At 44.0% G+C, this 26,901-nt stretch overlaps 2 protein-coding genes across 8 annotated transcripts in view; both read left to right on the top strand.

The window, feature by feature from the left end:
* The first annotated feature begins 1,904 nt into the window (after positions 1 to 1,904).
* LOC149984738 (microtubule cross-linking factor 3-like) lies at positions 1,905 to 19,985 on the top strand. Of its 2 annotated transcripts, XM_090215775.1 has the most exons (11): positions 1,905 to 1,985; positions 2,951 to 3,860; positions 5,109 to 5,333; positions 10,092 to 10,250; positions 10,706 to 10,774; positions 10,859 to 11,175; positions 12,605 to 12,755; positions 15,164 to 15,325; positions 16,427 to 16,627; positions 16,732 to 17,088; positions 19,875 to 19,985. In XM_090215775.1, the coding sequence occupies exons 2-11, from the start codon at positions 3,048 to 3,050 to the stop codon at positions 19,983 to 19,985; spliced, it is 2,565 nt and encodes an 854-aa protein (XP_090071901.1). In that variant the 5' UTR covers positions 1,905 to 1,985; positions 2,951 to 3,047. The 2 variants fall into 2 exon arrangements, with proteins under 2 accessions (XP_090071901.1, XP_090071905.1); XM_090215779.1 differs by lacking the exon at positions 1,905 to 1,985 and having other exon boundaries at positions 2,931 to 3,860.
* Positions 19,986 to 20,082: 97 nt separating this feature from the next.
* The window catches only part of mtcl3a (MTCL family member 3a), a 47,284-nt gene continuing 40,465 nt past the window's right edge, over positions 20,083 to 26,901 (top strand). For 2 of the 6 annotated variants that reach the window (XM_090215749.1, XM_090215746.1), the window contains exons 1-2: positions 22,757 to 23,928; positions 24,104 to 24,271. In XM_090215749.1, the coding sequence (XP_090071875.1) occupies positions 23,548 to 23,928; positions 24,104 to 24,271 (549 nt within the window). In that variant the 5' untranslated portion in view covers positions 22,757 to 23,547. Of the gene's footprint in view, positions 21,098 to 22,276; positions 23,929 to 24,103; positions 24,272 to 26,901 lie in introns of those variants that run through there. The other 4 variants (XM_090215756.1, XM_090215742.1, XM_090215751.1 and 1 more) reach the window with 4 other exon arrangements.

Below are 26,901 nucleotides of genomic sequence, written 5' to 3'. Positions count from 1 at the left end.
GATCAGACTATATTTACAGGATCAGACTGGAGTTACAGGATCAGACTATATTTACAGGATACCTCAGGATCAGACTGGAGTTACAGGATCAGACTATATTTACAGGATCAGACTGGAGTTACAGGATCTACTACAGGAGTTTCTATTGCATCCGGCTAAATCTCATCTCGTTTTTAGGCTTATACATTTTTCTATGTATTGCTTATAAGACATCAAAGTTGGAATAATAACTGGACAATGGCTAACATGTAATCAACTTTTCACTATTTGAGGATGCAGAATATAGAGGCTGAACAGGGTTGATTGGATAACAGGAAGATACAGGAGACATGTTCAAGGGTTCATTTAATGTTGAGTGGATTTCATTTGAGGGGAGGATGGGCCCTGCAGGGATGTAGACATCTGTCATAGTTGACAGGGAGGGTATGGGAGTGGAGAGGTGGGGGAGGAGGTGGAGGAGGTTGGGGGGAGAGGAGAGGAAGAGGGGAAGATGGGTGGAGAGGAGGAGGGGGAGGTTGGGGGGAGAGGAGAGGAAGAGGGGAGGATTGGCCCTGCAGGGATGTAGACATCTGTCATAGTAAGGTCCTCACAGTTGACAGGGAGGGTATGGGAGTGGAGAGGAGGGGGAGGAGGTTGGGGGAGAGGAGAGGAAGAGTGGAAGATGGGTGGAGAGGGGGAGGGGGAGGTTGGGGGGAGAGGAGAGGAAGAGGGGAGGATGGGAGGAGAGGAGGGGGGGTTTGGGGGAGAGGAGAGGAAGAGGGGAGGATGGGAGGAGAGGAAGAGGGGAGGAGGTTGGGGGAGAGGAGAGGAAGAGGGGAAGATGGGTGGAGAGGAGGGGGGAGGTTGGGGGGAGAGGAGAGGAAGAGGGGAGGATGGGAGGAGAGGAAGAGGGGGAGGAGGTTGGGGGGAGAGGAGAGGAAGGGGGGAAGATGGGTGGAGAGGTGGGAGAGGTGGGGGAGGAAAAGTTGGGGGAGGAGGTTGGGGTGGAGAGGAGAGGAAGAGGGGAAGATGGGTGGAGAGGTGGGAGAGGTGGGGAGGAAAAGTTGGGGGAGTGAAACAGTTTCACAACACAGCTTGAGAGAGAGAGAGAGAGAGAGAGAGAGAGAGAGAGAGAGAGAGAGAGAGAGAGAGAGAGAGAGAGAGAGAGAGAGAGAGAGAGAGAGAGAGAGAGAGAGAGAGAGAGAGAGAGAGAGAGAGAGAGAGAGAGAGAGAGAGAGAGAGAGAGAGAGAGAGAGAAGAGAGAGAGAGAGAGAGAGAGAGAGAGAGAGAGAGAGACCCAGAAGGAGAGAGAGAGAGAGAGAGACCCAGAAGGAGAGAGAGAGAGAGAGAGAGAGAGAGACAGACAGACAGACAGACAGACAGACAGACAGACAGACAGACAGAGAGTCTCAGTGACAAGTCGGGAATAAATGGAAAGTGACAATGTTGGCTGGATGTCTTTGGTACTCAGCTTGTTTTGAAACACGGAGGCAGAGTGATAGAATATGCCTCCTTCCAACTGCATGGCAACAGAATGATGTTTAAATGTACACCAAACCAAAACCAATCGATTTCACATTTTAACAAACCATACAACTGGTTGTAGACAGGAACCACGTGTTCAAGGAGGGACACCCCCTTGTTTATCCACCATCAAAAGCCTCTGATATGACTGCCTCTCTCTCTATCTCTCTCTCTCTCTCTCTCTCTCTCTCTGACAATCTTTAAATCAACAAGGTAGTTTTGGTGGCATTATCACCAATTATGGTGCCATAAATCTTTCATTCAGTGAATGCATTATTTGTGTATATCATCATGAGTCCTGCCAGGTGCCAACTAAGCACTTCCAACTTCATCTTCCGGTTAGTCTCTTTGTGCGCCCCTCCCCGAGGTGACGTAATGTACTGTACATTGAAACAGTTTCATTGGTGGTTGGGGCCGTGCGCTCAGAGATTCAGAGGAGGGGAAGTCTCCTCCTCCCCATCACTGTCGCCGGGACACTGCTGGTAAGATGCCCTTTAAATGATAATCATTGTTTTCAATTGGTTAACAAAGAACTCTACTTGTACGAATAACATCAATATATGTTTGTGCTTAGAGAGGACAAAGGGTTTTTAATTGTGTCAATCAATTTGAATCTTGATGCTCGTTAGACCCAGTGTGTGTGTGGTTTCTGTCGGAAACTCACCTCTATTTAGACTACACACTAGGCTGACCATCGAATTCTACACGGTATTCAACTATTGAGTGTACAACAGCGCTCGCATCGTGTAGATTGACCCTTTTTTTTCTGTCGCTCGCTCCTTTATATGCGGGTTTATCCGTTCCATCCGGTTGAGTAATGTCTCATCGGACGTGTCGGACGGCAGGAGTGGAATGACTGCCACGAGCCGGACAGATATTCAAAACACTTTCCCTCGAGCCTCTCGACGATGTTTACTTCTAGAGGTCAAGGCTCCGAAGAATCCTGTCTTTAAAAGAGAGGGAGGGGGGGGAGAGAGAGAGAGAGAGAGAGGGGGGGAGAGAGAGAGAGAGAGAGAGAGAGAGAGAGAGAGAGAGCGAGAGAGAGAGATCTACAGTAGAATGGCTGGACACATGCTTCAGCCTAGTGCAATTTAATTGGCTGATGAGATTTCCAATTACTGCAGCCATTCCCTGCGTGCGTGCGGGCTAGTAGCCTAGTCTGATGGTGTTGGGAGATTCAAATGCTGGATTTAGATGGTTTGCCTCTACTGCAACCTTATTGTGGGTGGATTGGGCCAGTGTTGTTATGAAGGTGCGCTTTACATAGAATATTAATTTCAAATATGCTCTATATTTAAACACCTCTCAAAATAGAGTGGCCTCTCGTTTAGCCTACTTGAGTCTACTTTCAAGAAACGCATGAAAGCAAATCACCACCGGCTTCTCGGCTTCTTTTTCTTTGCATTCGTACTTAAAATAACTATGTGTTCACTGGATTATTTTTCAGACAGAAGAACACAGCGCAGGGAGGGACTGTCTGGGTGATGTGATGTGGATGTAGACTAGGCTATTGAACTGAACGTCCATCCTCTCTGTATGACACCATGAACCCTGCCTCGGGCGGCGCTGCCGACTCCCGCAGCCAGCTAGACAATAGCAACAGAAAGCAGCAGCAACAGCGCGCTTCCTCCCCGGCTGGCGGCAAAGACATTGGATGTAAAGAGACACCGAAATGCAGCACTCCGTCAAAGATCATCACGTCAAAGCAGTGCGGAGGAGGGAGAGGCAACCGCGGCAGCTCCCCGGTCTCCACGGCAACCAGCAAAGACAGACTGTCTTCTTCTTCTAAAGGCGCGGCAAGCGCGGCAGGCGCGGCCCCTGTCCAGTCCGATGGTGCTGAAATCCATACGTTGACCAGGGCGGCGGCGGCGGCTGGGATCGGCAGAGGAGCGGCAGAGGAGCGCAGTAGTCCGTCTGAAGACTCGCGTTGTACTGATATATCGTGTTTGAAGGGGGATACAATACGAGTTGTTTCTGATCAGCCTTGTTCATCCAAATCTCCTAAATTGAAGAACAATAACCCGAGAGGAGGGGGAGGAGAAGGCGAGGCTAGCAGCACAGCGGCCGGCAACAAAAAGAGCTCCGGTAAGAGCAGTGTGGGCTGCGGCCCTGGCTTCTGGAGAGAGGGATGTTTGCAGTCGGAGCTGATCCAGTTTCACCTGAATAAAAGCTTAAAGAAAGGAGGAGGAAAGATGAAGGCGAAGACACCGTCTCCCCCGGAGCCGGTCACGGAAACGGCGGAACCAGAGGATCTCTCCCCTGAGGCCATCGTTAACGAGCCCGAACCGGTACCTGAGCCCGACCAGCTATTTCAGGAGGAGATAGAGAAACTAGAGGATGAAAACGATGAACTAAAGGTATGTCTATATGTCTGCCACTGTCACATCTGTATGGGTTTAAATAACAGCATGTTTTAACAGCTTTAACCTGTTACCCAGGGGCGTCATGCACCCCCAAAATCTGAGGGGCAGAAAGTACATGAGGATGGCTGGGGGGGTTCCGGAGAGGGGCTATGCCCCTGTCCATAAATTGGAGAATTTTGCATTTTTCAAACATCTGAAACAGCTTTTTCCGGCAATCTAGAGCCATAATCATCATGCTTAATTCTATGTCCAAAATGTGTCTTTGTTCCGCATATCTATGTGTACCTCTTGTGTCTGTATCCTCCTGACTGGTGGTTCTTTTTTCAAAGAAACTAAATATGCTTTTCTGCATCTCTGCTCAAATCTTGGTAGAAGATTGAAAGGAATATGAGTCTTATTCAGTACATTTAGTTATTGCTTGATTTTCTAAAGTCTACCAACCTTTACCAGCAGGCATGCCAGCTAAGATAGTTAGACAGGCTAGCTGCTCTAACTTGATAGCCTGAAAATGGCTCCTTGGTAGTTATGAGGTTGGGAGATTGGGAACCTATCTGGGCTAACTAAATAAAATAAATAAATAAATAATAATAAATAAATAAAATAGATAAATAAATACTAGTATTATTAAATAAAATAGATAAATAAATACTAGTATTATTAAATAAAATAGATAAATAAATACTAGTATTATTAAATAAAATAGATAAATAAATACTAGTATTATTAAATAAAATAGATAAATAAATAATAATAATAAATAAATAAAATAGATACATAAATAATAATAATAAATAAAATTGATAAATAATAATAATAATAAATAAAATTGATAAATAAATAATAATAATAATAATAAATAAATAAAATAGATACATAAATAATAATAATAATAATAAATAAATAAAATAGATACATAAATAATAATAATAATAAATAAAATTGATAAATAATAATAATAATAAATAAAATTGATAAATAAATAATAATAATAATAAATAAAATTGATAAATAAAACGTGCTAGTTGTATTACAGAGAAAAAATGAACAAAAAATGTGTACAAATTTGTATTAATACTTAAAAAAAATCCAATTTAAACAGCACAAATCTGAGGGGCACGTGCCCCTGTGCCCCTCCCTATAGGGCATAACGTCTTTGCTGTTGCCTCTATAATGTTGAATTGATTCCTCTAATTGCTGTGTCCCTCTCCATCTTTCTCTCTCTCTCTCATTCGTTCCCATTAGACTGAGATAGAGGAGATGAGAGCGGAGATGGACGAGATGAGAGACACGTTCTACGAAGAGGACGCGTGCCAGCTGCAGGACATGCGTCGCGAGCTGGAGCGAGCCAATAAGAACTGCCGGATTCTCCAGTACCGTCTGAGGAAGGCGGAGAGGAAGAGGATGCGGTTCGCTCAGACCGGAGAGGTAGACGGAGAGCTACTGAGGGCCCTGGAGCAGGACTTGAAGGTAAGACGCCGTCTAGACTCTAGGATAACTAACTTCCTGTAGCTCAGGACCTAAAGCAAGGATATGGATATTATTGATACCATTTGAAAGGAAACACTATGAAGTTTGTGGAAATGTGAAATGAATATAGGAAAATATAACACAGTAGATCTGGTAAAAGAAAATTAAAAGAAAAAAACAACAGTTTTTTGGTATTTTTTTATACCATCATCTCTGAAATGCAAGAGAAAGGCCCATAATGTATTATTCCAGCACAGGCGCAATTTAGATTTTGGCCACTAGATGGCAGCAGTGTATGTGCAAAGTTTTACACTGATCCAATGAACCATTGCATTTCAGTGAGGGGCCAAGTCTCGAGACACCCACAACTTGTTCATTCATCAAAACCAAGCCCTTTCGCGCCAAAGCCAGCAAGTGCGCCAATAATTGAGATCGTGAAAATAGCTAAAATATCTCTAACACCCCAATGAACTTACTGCCTGCACTTAGATTTACCAATGCGTTAGGCTTGTTAAAATACCTGAAGTTGTCTAGACTCTATATGTCACAAGGTAATGTTGTCTAGACTCTACATCTCATAGGTTGTCTAGACTCTATATGTTATAGTTTGTGTCCTGAAGGTAATGTTGTCTAGACTCTATATGTCATAGGGTGTGTCCTGAAGGTAATGTTGTCTAGACTCTGTATGTCATAGGGTGTGACCTGAAGGTAATGTTGTCTAGACTCTATTTGTCATAAGGTAATGTTGTCTAGACTCTATATGTCATAAGGTAATGTTGTCTAGACTCTATATGTCATAAGGTAATGTTGTCTAGACTCTATATGTCATAGGGTGTGTCCTGAAGGTAATGTTGTCTAGACTCTATATGTCATAGGGTTTGACCTGAAGGTAATGTTGTCTAGACTCTATATGTTATAGTTTGTGTCCTGAAGGTAATGTTGTCTAGACTCTATTTGTCATAAGGTAATGTTGTCTAGACTCTATATGTCATAGGGTTTGACCTGAAGGTAATGTTGTCTAGACTCTATATGTCATAGGGTTTGACCTGAAGGTAATGTTGTCTAGACTCTATATGTTATAGTTTGTGTCCTGAAGGTAATGTTGTCTAGACTCTATTTGTCATAAGGTAATGTTGTCTAGACTCTATATGTCATAGGGTTTGACCTGAAGGTAATGTTGTCTAGACTCTATATGTCATAAGGTAATGTTGTCTAGACTCTATATGTCATAGGGTTTGACCTGAAGGTAATGTTGTCTAGACTCTATTTGTCATAAGGTAATGTTGTCTAGACTCTATATGTCATAGGGTTTGACCTGAAGGTAATGTTGTCTAGACTCTATATGTCATAAGGTAATGTTGTCTAGACTCTATATGTTATAGGTTGTGTCCTGAAGGTAATGTTGTCTAGACTCTATTTGTCATAAGGTAATGTTGTCTAGACTCTATATGTCATAAGGTAATGTTGTCTAGACTCTATATGTCATAGGGTGTGTCCTGAAGGTAATGTTGTCTAGACTCTATATGTCATAGGGTGTGTCCTGAAGGTAATGTTGTCTAGACTCTATATGTCATAGGGTTTGACCTGAAGGTAATGTTGTCTAGACTCTATATGTTATAGTTTGTGTCCTGAAGGTAATGTTGTCTAGACTCTATTTGTCATAAAGTAATGTTGTCTAGACTCTACATCTCATAGGTTGTCTAGACTCTATATGTTATAGTTTGTGTCCTGAAGGTAATGTTGTCTAGACTCTATATGTCATAGGGTGTGTCCTGAAGGTAATGTTGTCTAGACTCTATATGTCATAGGGTGTGTCCTGAAGGTAATGTTGTCTAGACTCTATATGTCATAGGGTGTGTCCTGAAGGTAATGTTGTCTAGACTCTATATGTCATAGGGTTTGACCTGAAGGTAATGTTGTCTAGACTCTATATGTTATAGTTTGTGTCCTGAAGGTAATGTTGTCTAGACTCTATTTGTCATAAAGTAATGTTGTCTAGACTCTACATCTCATAGGTTGTCTAGACTCTATATGTTATAGTTTGTGTCCTGAAGGTAATGTTGTCTAGACTCTATATGTCATAGGGTTTGACCTGAAGGTAATGTTGTCTAGACTCTATATGTTATAGTTTGTGTCCTGAAGGTAATGTTGTCTAGACTCTATTTGTCATAAAGTAATGTTGTCTAGACTCTACATCTCATAGGTTGTCTAGACTCTATATGTTATAGTTTGTGTCCTGAAGGTAATGTTGTCTAGACTCTATTTGTCATAAAGTAATGTTGTCTAGACTCTACATCTCATAGGTTGTCTAGACTGTGTCTGCTGTAAACTGTGGACTTTATGAATGCAATTTGATTTGATCCAAATGCCATTCTATTCCCAAAAGGCTTGTGTCTATACAGTTACATATGCATTGCATTCAGAAAGTGTTCAGACCCCTTGACCTTTTCCACATTTTGTTACGTTACAACCTTATTCTAAAACGGATTAAATAAAAACAAATCCTCATCAATCTACACACAATATCCCATAATGACATCACAATACCCCATAATGACATCACAATACCCCATAATGACATCACAATACCCCATAATGACATCACAATACCCCATAATGACATCACAATACCCCATAATGACATCACAATACCCCATAATGACATCACAATATCCCATAATGACATCACAATACCCCATAATGACATCACAATATCCCATAATGACAAAGCGAAAACAGGTTTTAAGAAATCCTGTCAAATGTATAAAAAAATAAAAACAGAAATACCTTATTTACAGAAGTATTCAGACCCTTTCCTGTGAGACTCGAAATTGAGCTCAGGTGCATCCTGTTTCCATTGATCATCCTTGAGATGTTTCTACAACTTAATTGGAATCCACCTGTGGTAAATTCAATTGATTGGACATCATTTGGATAGGCACACACCTGTCTATATAAGGTCCCACAGTTGACAGTGCATGTCAGAGCAAAAACCAAGCTATGAGGTCGAAGGAATTGTCTATATAGCTCCGAGACAAGATTGTGTTGAGACACAGATCTTGGGGAAGGGTACCTAAACATTTCTGCACCATTGAAGGTCTCCAAGAACACAGTGGCCTCCATCATTCTTAAATGGAAGAAATTTAGAGCCACAAAGACTCTAACTAGAGCTGGCCGCCCAGAAGGGCCTTGGTCAGGGAAGTGAACAAGAAACTGATGGTCAGTCTGACAGAGCTCCAGAGTTCCTCTGTGGAGATGGGAGGACCATCAAGGAGGACAATCATCTCTTCAGCACTCCACCAATCAGGCCTTTATGGTAGAGTGGCCAGACGGAAGCCACTCCTCAGTAAAAGGCACATGACAGCCCGCTTGGAAATTGCCAAAAGGCACCTAAAGGACTCTCAGACTATGAGAAAAAAGATTCTCTGGTCTGATGAAACTAAGATTGAACTCCTTGGCCTGGATGCCAAGTGTCACGTCTGGAGGAAACCTGGCACCATCCCTACGGAGAAGCATTGTGGTGGCAGCATCATGCTGTGGGGATGTTTTTCAGCGGCAGGAACTGGGAAACTAGTCAGGATCGAGGGAAAGATGAACGTAGCAAAGTACAGAGAGATCCTTGATGAAAACCTGCTCCAAAGTGCTCAGGACCTCAGACTGGGGTGAAGGTTCACCTTCCAACAGGACAACGACCCTAAGCATACAGCCAAGACAATGCAGGAGTGGCTTCGGGAAAAGTCTCTGAATGTCCTTGAGTGGCCCAGCCAGAGCCCAGACTTGAACTCGATTGAATATCTCTGGAGAGACCTGAAAATAGCTGTGCAGTGACGCTCCCCATCCAACCCGATCGGCAGAGAAGAATGGGAGAAACTCCCCAGATACAGGTGTGCCAAGCTTGTAGCGTCATACCCAAGAAGACGCAAGGCTGTAATCGTTCCCAAAGGTGCTTCAACAAAGAACTGAGTAAATGGTCTGAATACTTATGTAAATGTGATAATTCTGGGTTTTTTAAAACTTATTTTTGCTTTGTCATTATGGGGTATTGTGATGTCATTATGGGTTATTGTGATGTCATTATGGGGTATTGTGATGTCATTATGGGGTATTGTGATGTCATTATGGGGTATTGTGATGTCATTATGGGTTATTGTGTGTAGATTGGTGAGGGTAAAAAACATTTGAATCCATTTAAGAATAAGGTCGGAATACTTTCAGAATGGACTGTAGACTAATAGACCATGGCCCATCTCTCTCACTGTCCCTCTCCCCTCCCTGTCCCTCTCCCCCTCCCTCCCTGTCCCCCTCCCATTTCCTCTCCCTCCCGCTCCCTGTCTGTCTCCCTCTTCCTCCCTGTCTCTCACTGTCCCTCTCCCCTCCCTGTCCCCCTCCCATTTCCTCTCCCTCCCTGTCTGTCTCCCTCTTCCTCCCTGTCTCTCTCCCTCCCCCTCTCCCCTTCCCTTTCCCTCTCCCCCTCCCTCACTGTCTTTCTCCCTCTCCCCTTCCCTCTCCCTCCCTGTCTCTCTCCCCCTCCCTCCCTGTCTCTCCATCTTCCTCCCTGTCTCTCTCCCTCCCCCTCTCCCCTTCCCTTTCCCTCTCCCCCTCCCTCACGGTCTTTCTCCCTCTCCCTTTCCCTCTCCCTCCCTCTCCCCCTCGCTCCCTGTCTCTCTCCCCCTCCCTCCCTGTCTCTCCCTCTTCCTCCCTCTCTCTCCCCCTCCCTCCCTGTCTCTCTGCCCCTCCCTATCACCCCCCCCCCCCTAGGTAGCGAAGGACGTGTCAGTGCGTCTGCACCATGAGTTGGAGAATGTGGAGGAGAAAAGGACGAAGACGGAGGAGGAGAACGAGAAACTAAGGCAAAAGCTGATAGAGGTGGAGGTGACCAAACAGGCCCTGCAAAACCAACTGGAGAAGGCCAAGGAGGTGATGAGGGGGAGGGAAGGGGTGAGGTGGACGGGGGGGGGGGGGTTTAGGGGTAGACAGGGGAGGGTTTGGGTGGTGGGTTAGGGTTAGGTGGAAGTGACCGAACAGGCCCTGCACAACCAGCTGGAGAAGGGGGTGATGAGGACACCTGCTGTCAAGGAGGGCAAGGTTCTGCAGTGTCATGTGGCCGTCTGTGTTCAAACCCAGGTCTCCTGTGTGCCACAACACTGTGTTAGCCTGCCGAGCTAAAGCCGAAGACGTAATAGCTCAGGGAGTTAACACAGGGTCCTGGTTACTCATCACAAGCTTGTTAGTTAAGAGGTTCTGAGAGTCGTGTTTTAATGATCGACAGTCTGTCTGTAAAGCACATTTAACTGTCCACAACAGATTACACCAGCCACGTACAACAGGTAACAGGTGGGCTGATGGTGTGATGTCATCTTTATCCTCTGCAGCTGTCACTGAAGAGGAGAGGAGGCAGGGATGTTCAGAAAGAGAAAAGGATTCCACAGACTCCAATAGAGGTACGGCATCATCGTTATTCGTCAAACTATAATGATGAGAGACAAGACCAAAAAATATCTTCTTCATTCTTCTTCTCTCCTCAGGAGGACAACGAAGATCTGAAATGCCAGCTAGCCTTCATCAAGGAGGAAGCCATTTTAATGAGGAAAAAAATGGCTAAAATTGACAAGGAGAAGGACCGGCTGGAACACGAGCTGCAGAAGTACCGCTCTTTCTACGGGGATGTGGACAGCCCTGGGCCCAAGGGAGAGGCTGGAGGACCAGCCACCACCCGGGAGTCAGAGCTGAAACTGAGACTGAGACTGGTGGAGGAGGAAGCCAACATCCTGGGGAGGAAGATCGTAGAGCTGGAGGTGGAGAATAGAGGACTGAAGGCTGAACTGGAGGACATGAGAGACAGGTAGGCCCAATGGACCCCTAAACCCTAAACCCTTAACCCTACACCCTATAGACTTGATGCACTGAGAGGATTTGACAGGTGTCAGCAATATGGTAGTAGCTCCACCCTGCTCTCTGATAGGCTAGATAGAAGTTTCACCATCTTGCTTATACCAATCAAATCCTCTCAGATCTCCATGTCTTTGTAAATAAACAAGATACATTTGATTGATTGATGCATTGATTTATGTATTGATTGATCAATGTATTTATTGATTTATTGGTTGATTGATGTATTGATTAATGTATTGATGTATTGATGTATTGATTAATGTATTGATGTATTGATTGCTCGATGTGTTGATTGATTGATGTATTGATTGATGTATTGATTGATTGATGCATTGATTGATTGATGCATTGATTGATGTATTAATTGATTGGTGTATTGATGGATTTATTAATGTATTGACTGATGTATTGATTGGTGTATTGATTGATTGATGTGTTGATTGATTGATGTGTTGATTGATTGATGTGTTGATTGATGTATTGATTGATGTGTTGATTGATTGATGTGTTGATTGATGTATTGATTGATGTATTGATTGATGTGTTGATTGATTGATGTGTTGATTGATTGATGTATTGATTGATGTATTGATTGATGTATGTATTGATTTATGTATTGATTGATGTATTGATTGATGTATTGATTGATGTATTGATTGATGTAGTGATTGATTGATGTGTTGATTGATTGATGTATTGATATATTTATTGATTGATGTGTTGATTGATGCATTGATTGATTGCTGTATTGATTTCTGTATTGATTGATGTATGTATTGATTTATGTATTGATTGATTGATGTATTGATTGATGTATTGATTGATGTATTGATTGATCAATGTATTTATTGATGTATTGATTGATGTATTAATTGATGTATTGATTGATTTATTAATGTATTGACTGATGTATTGATTGATGTGTTGATTGATTGATGTGTTGATTGATGTATTGATATATTTATTGATTGATGAATTGATTGATTTATTGATTGATTGATGTATTGATGTATTGATTGCTCGATGTGTTGATTGATTGATGCATTGATTGATGTATTAATTGATGTATTGATTGATTTATTAATGTATTGACTGATGTATTGATTGATGTGTTGATTGATTGATGTGTTGATTGATTGATGTGTTGATTGATGTATTGATATATTTATTGATTGATGTGTTGATTGATGCATTGATTGATTTCTGTATTGATTGATGTATGTATTGATTTATGTATTGATTGATGTATGTATTGATTTATGTATTGATTGATTGATGTATTGATTGATGTATTGATTGATGTGTTGATTGATTGACGTGTTGATTGATGCATTGATTGATTGATGTGTTGATTGACGTGTTGATTGATGCATTGCCAGGGATGAGGTGGCAGGAGGCTCGGCTGAGCATGGCTGCAGCAGGGAGCAGGGAGAGGAACTCAGGGAGCTGAGACAGCAGCTACAGCTGGTGGAGGACGAGGCAGAGCTACTTAGGAGGAACCTGCAGGACGCAGAGGAGGACAACAACAAGGTGGCTCCCAAATGGCACCCTATTCCCTATATAGTGCACTACTTACTACTGCAGGATGTAGAGGAGAACAACAGTGTTAGTCCCAAATTGCACCCTATTCCCTATATAGTGCACTACTTTAGATCCGGGACCAAAGGGCTTTGGTTGAAACTAGTGTGCTATATAGGGAATTAGGGTGCCATTTGGAAAGCAGCTGTTTACATTTTACGTGTGAGTCATGTAGTAGAGTATTTGTCGTTACTGATCACATTTAGCTCTCTCTCTCTCAACACCCCCTCGTAGCAACGTATCGTCAGGTCAAATGGCCACTCATAAGGTTTACCATGTATCTCCTGGGGGAAGGACACCTGGTCTCATAAGGTTTACCATGTATCTCCTGGGGGAAGGACACCTGGTCTCATAAGGTTTACCATGTATCTCCTAGAGGAAGGACACCTGGTCTCATAAGGTTTACCATGTACCTCCTGGGGGGAAGGACACCTGGTCTCATAAGGTTTACCATGTATCTCCTAGAGGAAGGACACCTGGTCTCATAAGGTTTACCATGTATCTCCTAGAGGAAGGACACCTGGTCTCATAAGGTTTACCATGTATCTCCTGGGGGAAGGACACCTGGTCTCATAAGGTTTACCATGTATCTCCTAGGGGAAGGACACCTGGTCTCATAAGGTTTACCATGTACCTCCTGGGGGAAGGACACCTGGTCTCATAAGGTTTACAATGTATCTCCTAGAGGAAGGACACCTGGTTTACCATGTATCTCCTGGGGGAAGGACACCTGGTCTCATAAGGTTTACCATGTACCTCCTGGGGGAAGGACACCTGGTCTCATAAGGTTTACCATGTACCTCCTAGGGGAAGGACACCTGGTCTCATAAGGTTTACCATGTATCTCTTGGGGGAAGGACACCTGCTCTCATAAGGTTTACCATGTATATCCTAGAGGAAGGACACCTGGTCTCATAAGGTTTACCATGTATCTCCTGGGGGAAACACACCTGGTCTCATAAGGTTTACCATGTATCTCCTAGAGGAAGGACACCTGGTCTCATAAGGTTTACCATGTATCTCCTGGGGGAAGGACACCTGGTCTCATAAGGTTTACCATGTATCTCCTAGAGGAAGGACACCTGGTCTCATAAGGTTTACCATGTATCTCCTGGGGGAAACACACCTGGTCTCATAAGGTTTACCATGTATCTCCTAGAGGAAGGACACCTGGTCTCATAAGGTTTATCATGTATCTCCTAGAGGAAGGACACCTGGTCTCATAAGGTTTACCATGTATCTCCTGGGGGAAGGACACCTGGTCTCATAAGGTTACCATGTATCTCCTAGAGGAAGGACACCTGGTCTCATAAGGTTTATCATGTATCTCCTAGAGGAAGGACACCTGGTCTCATAATGTTTATCATGTATCTCCTGGGGGAAGGACACCTGGTCTCATAAGGTTTACCATGTATCTCCTAGAGGAAGGACACCTGGTCTCATAAGGTTTATCATGTGTCTCCTGAGGGAAGGACACCTGGTCTCGTAAGGTTTACCATGTATCTCCTGGGGGAAGGACACCTGGTCTCATAAGGTTTACCATGTATCTCCTAGAGGAAGGACACCTGGTCTCATAAGGTTTACCATGTATCTCCTAGAGGAAGGACACCTGGTCTCATAAGGTTTATCATGTATCTCCTAGAGGAAGGACACCTGGTCTCATAAGGTTTACCATGTATCTCCTGGGGGAAGGACACCTGGTCTCATAAGGTTACCATGTATCTCCTAGAGGAAGGACACCTGGTCTCATAAGGTTTATCATGTATCTCCTAGAGGAAGGACACCTGGTCTCATAAGGTTTACCATGTATCTCCTGGGGGAAGGACACCTGGTCTCATAAGGTTACCATGTATCTCCTAGAGGAAGGACACCTGGTCTCATAAGGTTTATCATGTATCTCCTAGAGGAAGGACACCTGGTCTCATAATGTTTATCATGTATCTCCTGGGGGAAGGACACCTGGTCTCATAAGGTTTACCATGTATCTCCTGGGGGAAGGACACCTGCTCTCATAAGGTTTACCATGTATATCCTAGAGGAAGGACACCTGGTCTCATAAGGTTTATCATGTATCTCCTAGAGGAAGGACACCTGGTCTCATAATGTTTATCATGTATCTCCTGGGGGAAGGACACCTGGTCTCATAAGGTTTACCATGTATCTCCTAGGAGAAGGCCTGATTTAAGCTAAGGTAGTTTTAGTCAGCGTAGTTGAGGGCAGAACTTGAGTCAAGAAAGGTTGCAGGACATAATGGGCTGTGTTCCCATTAGATCCGCTCTTTTTTTGACAGAAGGTAGTTTTATAATTTAAAGTACATCCTGTTTCAATCCCCCCCCCCCACTACTAAATCTGTCTTTTAGGTGACGGGGGAGCTGAACAAGCTGAAGTACAAGGAGGGCTCCAGGCACGGCGCCGGGGGTGGAGGAGGTGGCGCCGGGGCGGCTGCAGACCGGGCCAAGGTGGAGGTCCTGCAGGAGGAGCTAAAGGCTGCCAGGCTGCAGATCAACGAGCTGAGTGGCAAGGTGAGACAGCGTGATGGACTACACTACCCACGATGCTCTGTGGGGGTTTCTAAATCAAATCAAATCAAATGTATTTATATAGCCCTTCGTACATCAGCTGATATCTCAAAGTGCTGTACAGAAACCCAGCCTAAAACCCCAAACAGCAAGCAATGCAGGTGTAGAAGCACAGTGGCTAGGAAAAACTCCCTAGAAAGGCCAAAACCTAGGAAGAAACCTAGAGAGGAACCAGGCTATGTGGGATGGCCAGTCCTCTTCTGGCTGTGCCGGGTGGAGATTATAACAGAACATGGCCAAGATGTTCAAATGTTCATAAATGACCAGCATGGTCGAATAATAATAAGGCAGAACAGTTGAAACTGGAGCAGCAGCACAGCCAGGTGGACTGGGGACAGCAAGGAGTCATCATGTCAGGTAGTCCTGGGGCATGGTCCTAGGGCTCAGGTCCTCCGAGAGAGAGAGAAAGAGAGAAGGAGAGAATTAGAGAACGCACACTTAGATTCACACAGGACACCGAATAGGACAGGAGAAGTACTCCAGATATAACAAACTGACCCTAGCCCCCCGACACATAAACTACTGCAGCATAAATACTGGAGGCTGAGACAGGAGGGGTCAGCGGTCACTTCCATTTTAATTCCTTCCATTCATGTCATTACCTGGAATTCCAATTTCCCTCCATGCTTCTCTGTGAGAACACATTGGAAGTGGAATTTCAGTTTACTTTCCTGAATTGATTGACATGAAATGAAGCTGACAGTTGATGCTAACATAATGCTATCCATCTCTGACGCTAACATAATGCTATCCATCTCTGATGCTAACATAATGCTAATCATCTCTGACACTAACATAATGGTTTCCATCTCTGAAGCTAACATAATGCTATCCTGTCTCTGATGCTAACATAATGCTAATCATCTCTGATGATAACATAATGCTATCCATCTCTGACGTTAACATAATGCTAATCATCTCTGATGCTAACATAATGCTAATCATCTCTGATGCTAACATAATGCTAATCATCTCTGATGCTAACATAATACTATCCTGTCTCTGACGCTAACATAATGCTATCCTGTCTCCTTACCTCTACAGGTGATGCAGATGCAGTATGAGAACCGGGTCCTGCTGTCCAACATGCAGCGCTACGACCTGGCGTCACACCTGGGCATCAGGGCCAGCCCCCGGGAAAGTGACGCAGAGAGTGACGGAGGAGATGACGCCTCCACCTCATCGCGCTTCCCACCCCACCGTAAACGAGAAGGCCCCATCGGAGGGGAGAGCGACTCGGACGAGGTGATACAGCATCGTGCACCACCACAGTGACCCATAATGCTTTGTGTATTAAATATGGTGACAAGCTGACACGCTAAGGTTATCCCGTCTCCCTACCAATCCAGGTGCGTAACATCCGGTGCCTGACCCCAACCCGCACCCTCTACTCCCCCGAGGGCCATTTCCTCCCCCGCAGCCTGAAGGACCGGCAGCAGATGGTAGACATCCGTATAGAAGCAGAGCGGCTGGGCCGGACCGTCGACAGGCTGATAGCAGACACCAGCACCATCATGGCCGAGGCCCGGGTCTATATGGTCTCCAACGGGGAGCTTTACGAGGAGGAAGGGAGCACCGTCAGGGAGCACGAGTTGTTGTACAGGATCACCGCTCAGATGAAGGCCTTCAGGAAGGAGCTGCAGGGTTTTATAGACAGACTGGATGTCCCCAAGCCAGAGGACAAAGAGGAGGAGGAACCACTGTCCGTAAGTTGAACAGAGTTAGAAGCACACCAGGGTTTCCGTTGGCCGGTAATAGTTCCATTGTTTAGTATGCATTGTGGACATGTCAGTATCTACTGTAGGACAGGCCTCTATTTGGTCTGAATGTCAGTATTACATCTACTGTAGGACAGGCCTCTATTTGGTCTGAATGTCAGTATTACATCTACTGTAGGACAGGCCTCTATTTGGTCTGAATGTCAGTATTACATCTACTGTAGGACAGGCCTCTATTTGGTCTGAATGTCAGTATTACATCTACTGTGGGACAGGCCTCTATTTGGCCTGAATGTCAGTATCTACTGTAGGACAGGCCTCTATTTGGTCTGAATGTCAGTATTACATCTACTGTAGGACAGGCCTCTATTTGGTCTGAATGTCAGTATTACATCTACTGTAGGACAGGACAGGCCTCTATTTGGTCTGAATGTCAGTATTACATCTGCTGTAGGACAGGCCTCTATTTGGTCTGAATGTCAGTATTACATCTACTGTAGGACAGGCCTCTATTTGGTCTGAATGTCAGTATCTACTGTAGGACAGGCCTCTATTTGGTCTGAATGTCAGTATTACATCTACTGTAGGACAGGCCTCTATTTGGTCTGAATGTCAGTATCTACTGTAGAACAGGCCTCTATTTGGTCTGAATGTCAGTATTACATCTACTGTAGGACAGGCCTCTATTTGGTCTGAATGTCAGTATTACATCTACTGTAGGACAGGCCTCTATTTGGTCTGAATGTCAGTATTACATCTACTGTGGGACAGGCCTCTATTTGGTCTGAATGTCAGTATCTACTGTAGGACAGGCCTCTATTTGGTCTGAATGTCAGTATTACATCTACTGTAGGACAGGCCTCTATTTGGTCTGAATGTCAGTATTACATCTACTGTAGGACAGGACAGGCCTCTTTGGTCCGAATGTCAGTATTACATCTGCTGTAGGACAGGCCTCTATTTGGTCTGAATGTCAGTATTACATCTACTGTAGGACAGGCCTCTATTTGGTCTGAATGTCAGTATCTACTGTAGGACAGGCCTCTATTTGGTCTGAATGTCAGTATTACATCTACTGTAGGACAGGCCTCTATTTGGTCTGAATGTCAGTATTACATCTACTGTAGGACAGGCCTCTATTTGGTCTGAATGTCAGTATTACATCTACTGTAGGACAGGACAGGCCTCTATTTGGTCTGAATGTCAGTATTACATCTGCTGTAGGACAGGCCTCTATTTGGTCTGAATGTCAGTATTACATCTGCTGTAGGACAGGCCTCTATTTGGTCTGAATGTCAGTATTACATCTACTGTAGGACAGGCCTCTATTTGGTCTGAATGTCAGTATTACATCTGCTGTAGGACAGGCCTCTATTTGGTCTGAATGTCAGTATTACATCTACTGTAGGACAGGCCTCTATTTGGTCTGAATGTCAGTATCTACTGTAGAACAGGCCTCTATTTGGTCTGAATGTCAGTATTACATCTACTGTGGGACAGGCCTCTATTTGGTCTGAATGTCAGTATTACATCTACTGTAGGACAGGCCTCTATTTGGTCTGAATGTCAGTATCTACTGTAGGACAGGCCTCTATTTGGTCTGAATGTCAGTATTACATCTACTGTAGGACAGGCCTCTATTTGGTCTGAATGTCAGTATCTACTGTAGGACAGGCCTCTATTTGGTCTGAATGTCAGTATTACATCTACTGTAGGACAGGCCTCTATTTGGTCTGAATGTCAGTATTACATCTACTGTAGGACAGGCCTCTATTTGGTCTGAATGTCAGTATTACATCTGCTGTAGGACAGGCCTCTATTTGGTCTGAATGTCAGTATTACATCTACTGTAGGACAGGCCTCTATTTGGTCTGAATGTCAGTATCTACTGTAGGACAGGCCTCTATTTGGTCTGAATGTCAGTATTACATCTACTGTAGGACAGGCCTCTATTTGGTCTGAATGTCAGTATTACATCTACTGTAGGACAGGCCTCTATTTGGTCTGAATGTCAGTATTACATCTACTGTGGGACAGGCCTCTATTTGGTCTGAATGTCAGTATCTACTGTAGGACAGGCCTCTATTTGGTCTGAATGTCAGTATTACATCTACTGTAGGACAGGCCTCTATTTGGTCTGAATGTCAGTATTACATCTACTGTAGGACAGGACAGGCCTCTTTGGTCTGAATGTCAGTATTACATCTGCTGTAGGACAGGCCTCTATTTGGTCTGAATGTCAGTATTACATCTACTGTAGGACAGGCCTCTATTTGGTCTGAATGTCAGTATCTACTGTAGGACAGGCCTCTATTTGGTCTGAATGTCAGTATTACATCTACTGTAGGACAGGCCTCTATTTGGTCTGAATGTCATTATTACATCTACTGTAGGACAGGCCTCTATTTGGTCTGAATGTCAGTATTACATCTACTGTAGGACAGGCCTCTATTTGGTCTGAATGTCAGTATTACATCTACTGTAGGACAGGCCTCTATTTGGTCTGAATGTCAGTATTACATCTACTGTAGGACAGGCCTCTATTTGGTCTGAATGTCAGTATTACATCTACTGTAGGACAGGCCTCTATTTGGTCTGAATGTCAGTATTGTTTAATCTGCTTTTAATCTGTTCTCTCTTCCTGTCTTTCTACCATTCTGTTTTCCTGACTCGTCCTGACTCGTCCTGGTCCTGACTCGTCCTCCTTCGCCTCGTCCTGACTCGTCCTGGTCCTGACTCGTCCTCCTTCGACCGTCCTTATTAATCCCACCTAGATGTTTCAACCCATCATTCTGCTCATCCTCATCCTCGTCCTGTTCTCTTCACTCTCCTACGCCACCATCTTCAAACTCGTCTTCCTCTTCACTCTCTTCTTCGTCCTGTAACGTCCGTCTCACTTTGACATAGACACTAATTTTTGTTTAGTCATATTTTTTATTTATTTTATTTTATTTTTATTTTGGAATATTCCCATCTAAGGTCACAAGGGATACGGGACACTATTCCACGTTTCAGCAGTTACTATTTACAAGCTTTCAACACACACTGGAGGAGACCACACACCTCTGGGGCTGAGACACTGGAGGAGACACCACACCTCTGGGGCTGAGACACTGGAGGAGACCACACACCTCTGGGGCTGAGACACTGGAGGAGACCACACACCTCTGGGGCTGAGAGCCTGGAGGAGACCACACACCTCTGGGGCTGAGACACTGGAGGAGACCACACACCTCTGGGGCTGAGACACTGGAGGAGACCACACACCTCTGGGGCTGAGACACTGGAGGAGACCACACACCTCTGGGGCTGAGACACTGGAGGAGACCACACACCTCTGGGGCTGAGACACTGGAGGAGACCACACACCTCTGGGGCTGAGACACCGGAGAAGACAACACACCTCTGGGGCTGAGACACTGGAGAAGACCACACACCTCTGGGGCTGAGACACTGGAAGAGACCACACACCTCTGGGGCTGAGACACTGGAGGAGACACCACACCTCTGGGGCTGAGACACTGGAGAAGACCACACACCTCTGGAGCTGAGAGCCTGGAGAAGACCACACACCTCTGGAGAAGACCACACACCTCTGGGGCTGAGACACTGGAGGAGACACCACACCTCTGGGGCTGAGACACTGGAGGAGACACCGCACCTCTGGGGCTGAGACACTGGAGAAGACCACACACCTCTGGGGCTGAGACACTGGAGAAGACCACACACCTCTGGGGCTGAGACACTGGAGAAGATAACACACCTCTGGGGCTGAGACACTGGAGAAGATAACACACCTCTGGGGCTGAGACACTGGAGAAGACCACACACCTCTGGGGCTGAGACACTGGAGGAGACCACACACCTCTGGGGCTGAGACACTGGAGAAGATAACACACCTCTGGGGCTGAGACACTGGAGAAGATAACACACCTCTGGGGCTGAGACACTGGAGAAGACCACACACCTCTGGGGCTGAGACACCGTATATTATTAGGTGAGTAGACAAGGTTAACAGTGAATGGTCTCTCATCTAACCTTATTTCAGAGGTCCCCCAGAACTCTGATGCAAAAGGCAGGAAGGAACAACCGTGTGCTGTGGGTGAATAGGAGTCCCAGTCTGTAAACCCACACAGTACCTACCTATGTATAGTGTCCATGCATGTACAGTATAGCAGTGTTAGGGACACCTAATCCATCAACAGAGCCTGGAGTACTGTGAAATAGTTACTTATGAGTCCTTAACCAACAATGCAGAGTTTTAAATAAGTAAGTAATAAACTTTTGCTAAATAAACTAAATGAAAACTAGTAAATGCTGCTCCATGTACATAGTCATTGAACATTGGTCACTTTAATAATGTTTATATACTGTTTTACCCACTTCATATATATATATATATATATATATATATATATATACAGTGACTTGCGAAAGTATTCGGCCCCCTTGAACCTTGCGACCTTTTGCCACATTTCAGGCTTCAAACATAAAGATATAAAACTGTATTTTTAAAAAAAAATATATATATATATATATATATATATACATGTATATAACGGATGTGAAACGGCTAGCTTAGTTAGCGGTGGTGCGCGCTAAATAGCGTTTCAATCGGTGACGTCACTTGCTCTGAGACCCTGAAGTAGTAGTTCCCCTTGCTCTGCCGTGGCTTTTGTGGAGCGATGGGTAACGATGCTTCGTGGGTGACTGTTGTTGATGTGTGCAGAGGGTCCCTGGTTTGAGCCCGGGTATGGGTGAGGGGACAGTCTAAAGTTATACTGTTACATATATATATATATATATTGTATTCTAGTCAAGGCTCCTCCTATATAACTACTGCTGAACACTCCTTTTCTATTCCTATACTGTCATAATGTGTATATATATACACACCATCATATACTGAGCATACATGCCACTGCTCGTTCTGATATTTTTGGGGTGTTTTGTTGTGTTTTTGTTAGTGGTTACTGCACTGTTGGACCTAGAGAACATACGCATTTCGCTACAACTGCGATAACATCTGATAAAATATGTGCGCATGACCAATAACATTTGATTTGTGCTGGATATGGACTTGTTTATCCCGTAAATTCTACTGGTTACTGAGACGGTGGGGGCGGGGCGGGGGCGGGGCGGGAACACACGGCGATTCTCATCGGGATATGACGTCATACACGGTATTAAGACCAGCTGTGAGGGAGAAGTACGCGGGGCTTTCGTGGCTCGTCTGGTCGAGTTGTCCAATGCAAAAAAAGGCATCAGGAAAAGATATAGAGAGCTCTGACCAAGACGGTTATTTCCGTTGGATTTAGGGACCACTCTGATTTTCATTAACAATTGACCAGAAAGACCAGTTTTTCTGGATAGCTTATTTTGGTGTTTTTGGTTTTTTGGAGATCTTTAATAAGATATTACACAGCTGGACATTGCATAACAGGTAAGATGTTTTCAGATGTCCCGAATCTATTCAGAGATTTGAAGGCAATGACGGTTCTTGTGAAATAACGGAGCACAGCCTTATATCAAAATAGGAGGCAAACTAACTGCGAATACAGAAACGTGGTTCCAGTGTTTGGCTTGGCTACTGTGTGTGTGTGTGTGTGTGTGTGTGTGTGTGTGTGTGTGTGTGTGTGCGCGCGCGCGCGCGCGCATTGACAGGCTGTGCAACATTTGGCTTCTGATTCTGCGTGTGAAGCCAATAAACAACCGTTAGGCTATAACCAGCGAGCTGAACACATTTATCGCTATGGTCCCGGTCACAACCCGTTTGGATAGCCCGAGTCTACCACTTGATTCACATTCCGCAGTCACAACTTCTTTAGAGCACGCGACACAGTGGTCCCGGTAGTAAACAGACGTGATTAATACCTCTTCAACCGGGTGGCTTCCCGCGCGACCTACTCCCGGCTCCGTTACTTAGTAGTCTACGCTACACAGTGGGGTTATTGAGTAAAAGGATATGCGTGGTTACAGGGTGTAAAAATAGTCCTCAGCTCTTACATCAGTGGGCTATGTGTATTATTGGGTACTCGTCCTGTCCACGTAACAACAACCTACTGGGTGTTCTTCACCCACACGGTGCACTGCACAGGGCAGTAGCCTAGGCGATAACCGTAGCATTTTACTATACTTTTCAATGTAGGAATAATGAATAGCCTACATACGTTTGGATAATAAATCCAGATAGCATCAGTAGAGTTCCGCCGCATAATGACCGATTGTTGACCTTGGCGCGGCGCGGTGACATGGAAGGGACAAATACGCACATCGCTGCATGGGCTGGAGCTGCTGCTGGTTCAGCGTTGAGAGACACGGACACCGCCGGGGAAATCGCCGGCTTCGGATAATTATGCTGCTGCTGCTGCTGAAACTACAACCGAAGGCACCGGTCAACCGAAGGCTGTCATCAGTTTGTGTTTGTTTGTCTCTGCACGTTGAGAAATGTGGAATGCTGCGTTCGGAAATGGGTCAGATTTGCGTAGTGGAGGAGGCGGCGGCGGGTACGTGCCAGCGCAGGACTGGGAATTCGTTCCCTGCTCGCGTCTGGAAAGAGAAAGAGAGAGGGGCAGAGGGAAGAGTCGCAGCCCGTTCAGGACGTTCTCCTCCCCGCCAACAGTCACTCAGTTCTACGAACAGTCTCATCCTGGAACGGTCGGAACATCACCGGAGCTTCCTCGGGGACAAGTTCGGGCGCAAGAGCCAGGGACTCATCACTCCCGTCTGAAAAAGAAGTTTGAACACTTTAAGAAACGCCACGGACAGGACAAGGAAGAATGGATACGAGAGAAGGAGATACTTTTAAGACAAGTTGCTGAGATACAAGTAGGCCTAATTGAAATAATTTCACACTTCAGCACAGGGAGATATTTTATTCTAAGTTTTAGATGATACATCTGGTTCACTACTTGTTGCACCACGATTTTGTTTTTTGTTTCTGAATGTATGTATTGTGGGTCACCAACTACAGCTAACTCTGTTTTGCTGTGTTGATTCTCAGGGCGGGGAGAACAGAAGGATTTTGTTGGATCTGAAGACTGTAGTGGAGGAGGTGCAGCTAGAGGTGAAGAGAGAGGAGTCGAAGAGGTGCGAGCTACAGCTGCAGTACACTAAGGACAGATGTGCCTGGGAACTGGAGAGAGCTGAGCTGAAATGCAGAATCGCACAGGTAAGACTACACTATATGATACTATATGATACAACACTATATGATACAACACTACACTATACTATATGATACTATACTATATGATACTACACTATACTATACGGTACGCCGCTATACTATACTACACAATATGACACAGTACTATACTATATGATACAACACTATACTATACTATATAATACAACACTATACTATACTATACTATATGATACAACACTATGCTATACTATATGATACACCACTATACTATACTATATGATACAACACTATGCTGTACTATACAATATGATACAACACTACACTATACTATATAATATGATACAACACAATACTATACTATATGATACAACACTATACTATACTATACTATATGATACAACACTATACTATATGATACAACACTATACTATACTATATGATACTATACTATATGATACTATACTATACTATATGATACACCACTATACTATACTATGCTATACAATATGATACTACACTATACTATATGATACAACACTACACTATACTATATGATACTATACTATATGATACTATACTAAAATCTTTATACTCTCTTTGGATAATTCATTCCAATCATTTAAAAGTTAACAGCAGGTATTTTGCATGTAAGTTTAAGTATTTTGATACACCACTATACTATACTATACTATACTATACTATACAACACTATAGAATGCAATAGGATGCCTACTTCATCAATTCAATCATACTGCGTAGCAACAGGCAGGTCTTTTCTCATCATGCATAGTCCTTATATATTATCACTATCCACTAGACAGTATTCCATTAGTCTCTTTAGGACACAGTCAGTCATCTCTCTCTATGATATCTCTCTGTGTCAGTACTGTAGGACACAGTCAGCCATCTCCCTCTATATATCTCTCTGTGTCACTACTGTAGGACACAGTCAGCCATCTCCCTCTATATCTCTCTCTGTGTCACTACTGTAGGACACAGTCAGCCATCTCCCTCTATATCTCTCTCTGTGTCAGTACTGTAGGACACAGTCAGCCATCTCCCTCTATATCTCTCTCTGTGTCAGTACTGTAGGACACAGTCAGCCATCTCCCTCTATATCTCTCTCTGTGTTACTACTGTAGGACACAGTCAGCCATCTCCCTCTATATCTCTCTCTGTGTCACTACTGTAGGACACAGTCAGCCATCTCCCTCTATATCTCTCTCTGTGTCAGTACTGTAGGACACAGTCAGCCATCTCCCTCTATATATCTCTCTCTGTGTCACTTCTGTAGGACACAGTCAGCCATCTCCCTCTATATATCTCTCTCTGTGTCACTTCTGTAGGACACAGTCAGCCATCTCCCTCTATATATCTCTCTCTGTGTCACTTCTGTAGGACACAGTCAGCCATCTCCCTCTATATCTCTCTCTGTGTTACTACTGTAGGACACAGTCAGCCATCTCCCTCTATAATATCTCTGTGCCAGTACTGTAGGACACAGTCAGCCATCTCCCTCTATATCTCTCCCTCTGTGTCAGTACTGTAGGACACAGTCAGCCATCTCCCTCTATATATCTCCCTCTGTGTCAGTACTGTAGGACACAGTCAGCCATCTCCCTCTATGTCTCTCTCTGTGCCAGTAACGTAGGGCTCAGTCAGCCATCTTTCAGAGACCTGTGATGTGGTTAGAAGAGTCATGCTGGCATCACATGATGCCAGAGAGAATCAGTGGCTACACAGACTGGGATCTGTGAATGTGTGACCAATCAATTGGATGAGGGGATTCAGGGTCTGAAGAGAGACAGACAGAGACAAACAGAGACAAACAGAGACAGACAGAGACAGACAGAGAGACAGAGAGACAGAGAGGACGGACGGTGTGGAAAGCCCGTCTGGGAAAGTACACAGCTTTTCTCTAAGCTTTCATGTAAACAGGGGATAGATATGACTGATACTAAACATGATATGGACTCATACTAAACATGATATAGACTGATACTAAACATGATATAGACTCATACTAAACATGATATAGACTCATACTAAACATGATATAGACTCATACTAAACATGTAAACAGGGGATAGATATGACTGATACTAAACATGATATGGACTCATACTAAACATGATATAGACTGATACTAAACATGTAAACAGGGGATAGATATGACTGATACTAAACATGATATAGACTCATACTAAACATGATATAGACTCATACTAAACATGATATAGACTCATACTAAACATGATAAAGACTCATACTAAACATGATATAGACTCATACTAAACATGATATAGACTCATACTAAACATGATATAGACTGATACTAAACATGATATAGACTCCTACTAAACATGATATAGACTCATACTAAACATGATATAGACTCATACTAAACATGATACAGACTCATACTAAGCATGATATAGACTCATACTAAACATGATATAGACTCATACTAAACATGATAAAGACTCATACTAAACATGATATAGACTCATACTAAACATGATATAGACTCATACTAAACATGATATAGACTCATACTAAACATGATATAGACTCATACTAAACATGATATAGACTCATACTAAGCATGATATAGACTCATACTAAACATGATATAGACTCATACTAAACAT

The sequence above is a fragment of the Oncorhynchus mykiss genome, chromosome 2 (genome assembly GCF_057628025.1).
Source record: "Oncorhynchus mykiss isolate SJ-2025 chromosome 2, ASM5762802v1, whole genome shotgun sequence".
NCBI classification, from domain to species: Eukaryota; Metazoa; Chordata; class Actinopteri; order Salmoniformes; family Salmonidae; genus Oncorhynchus; species Oncorhynchus mykiss.
Note: the sequence above shows the minus strand (reverse complement) of the source record. Positions and strands in the feature narration are given on the sequence as shown.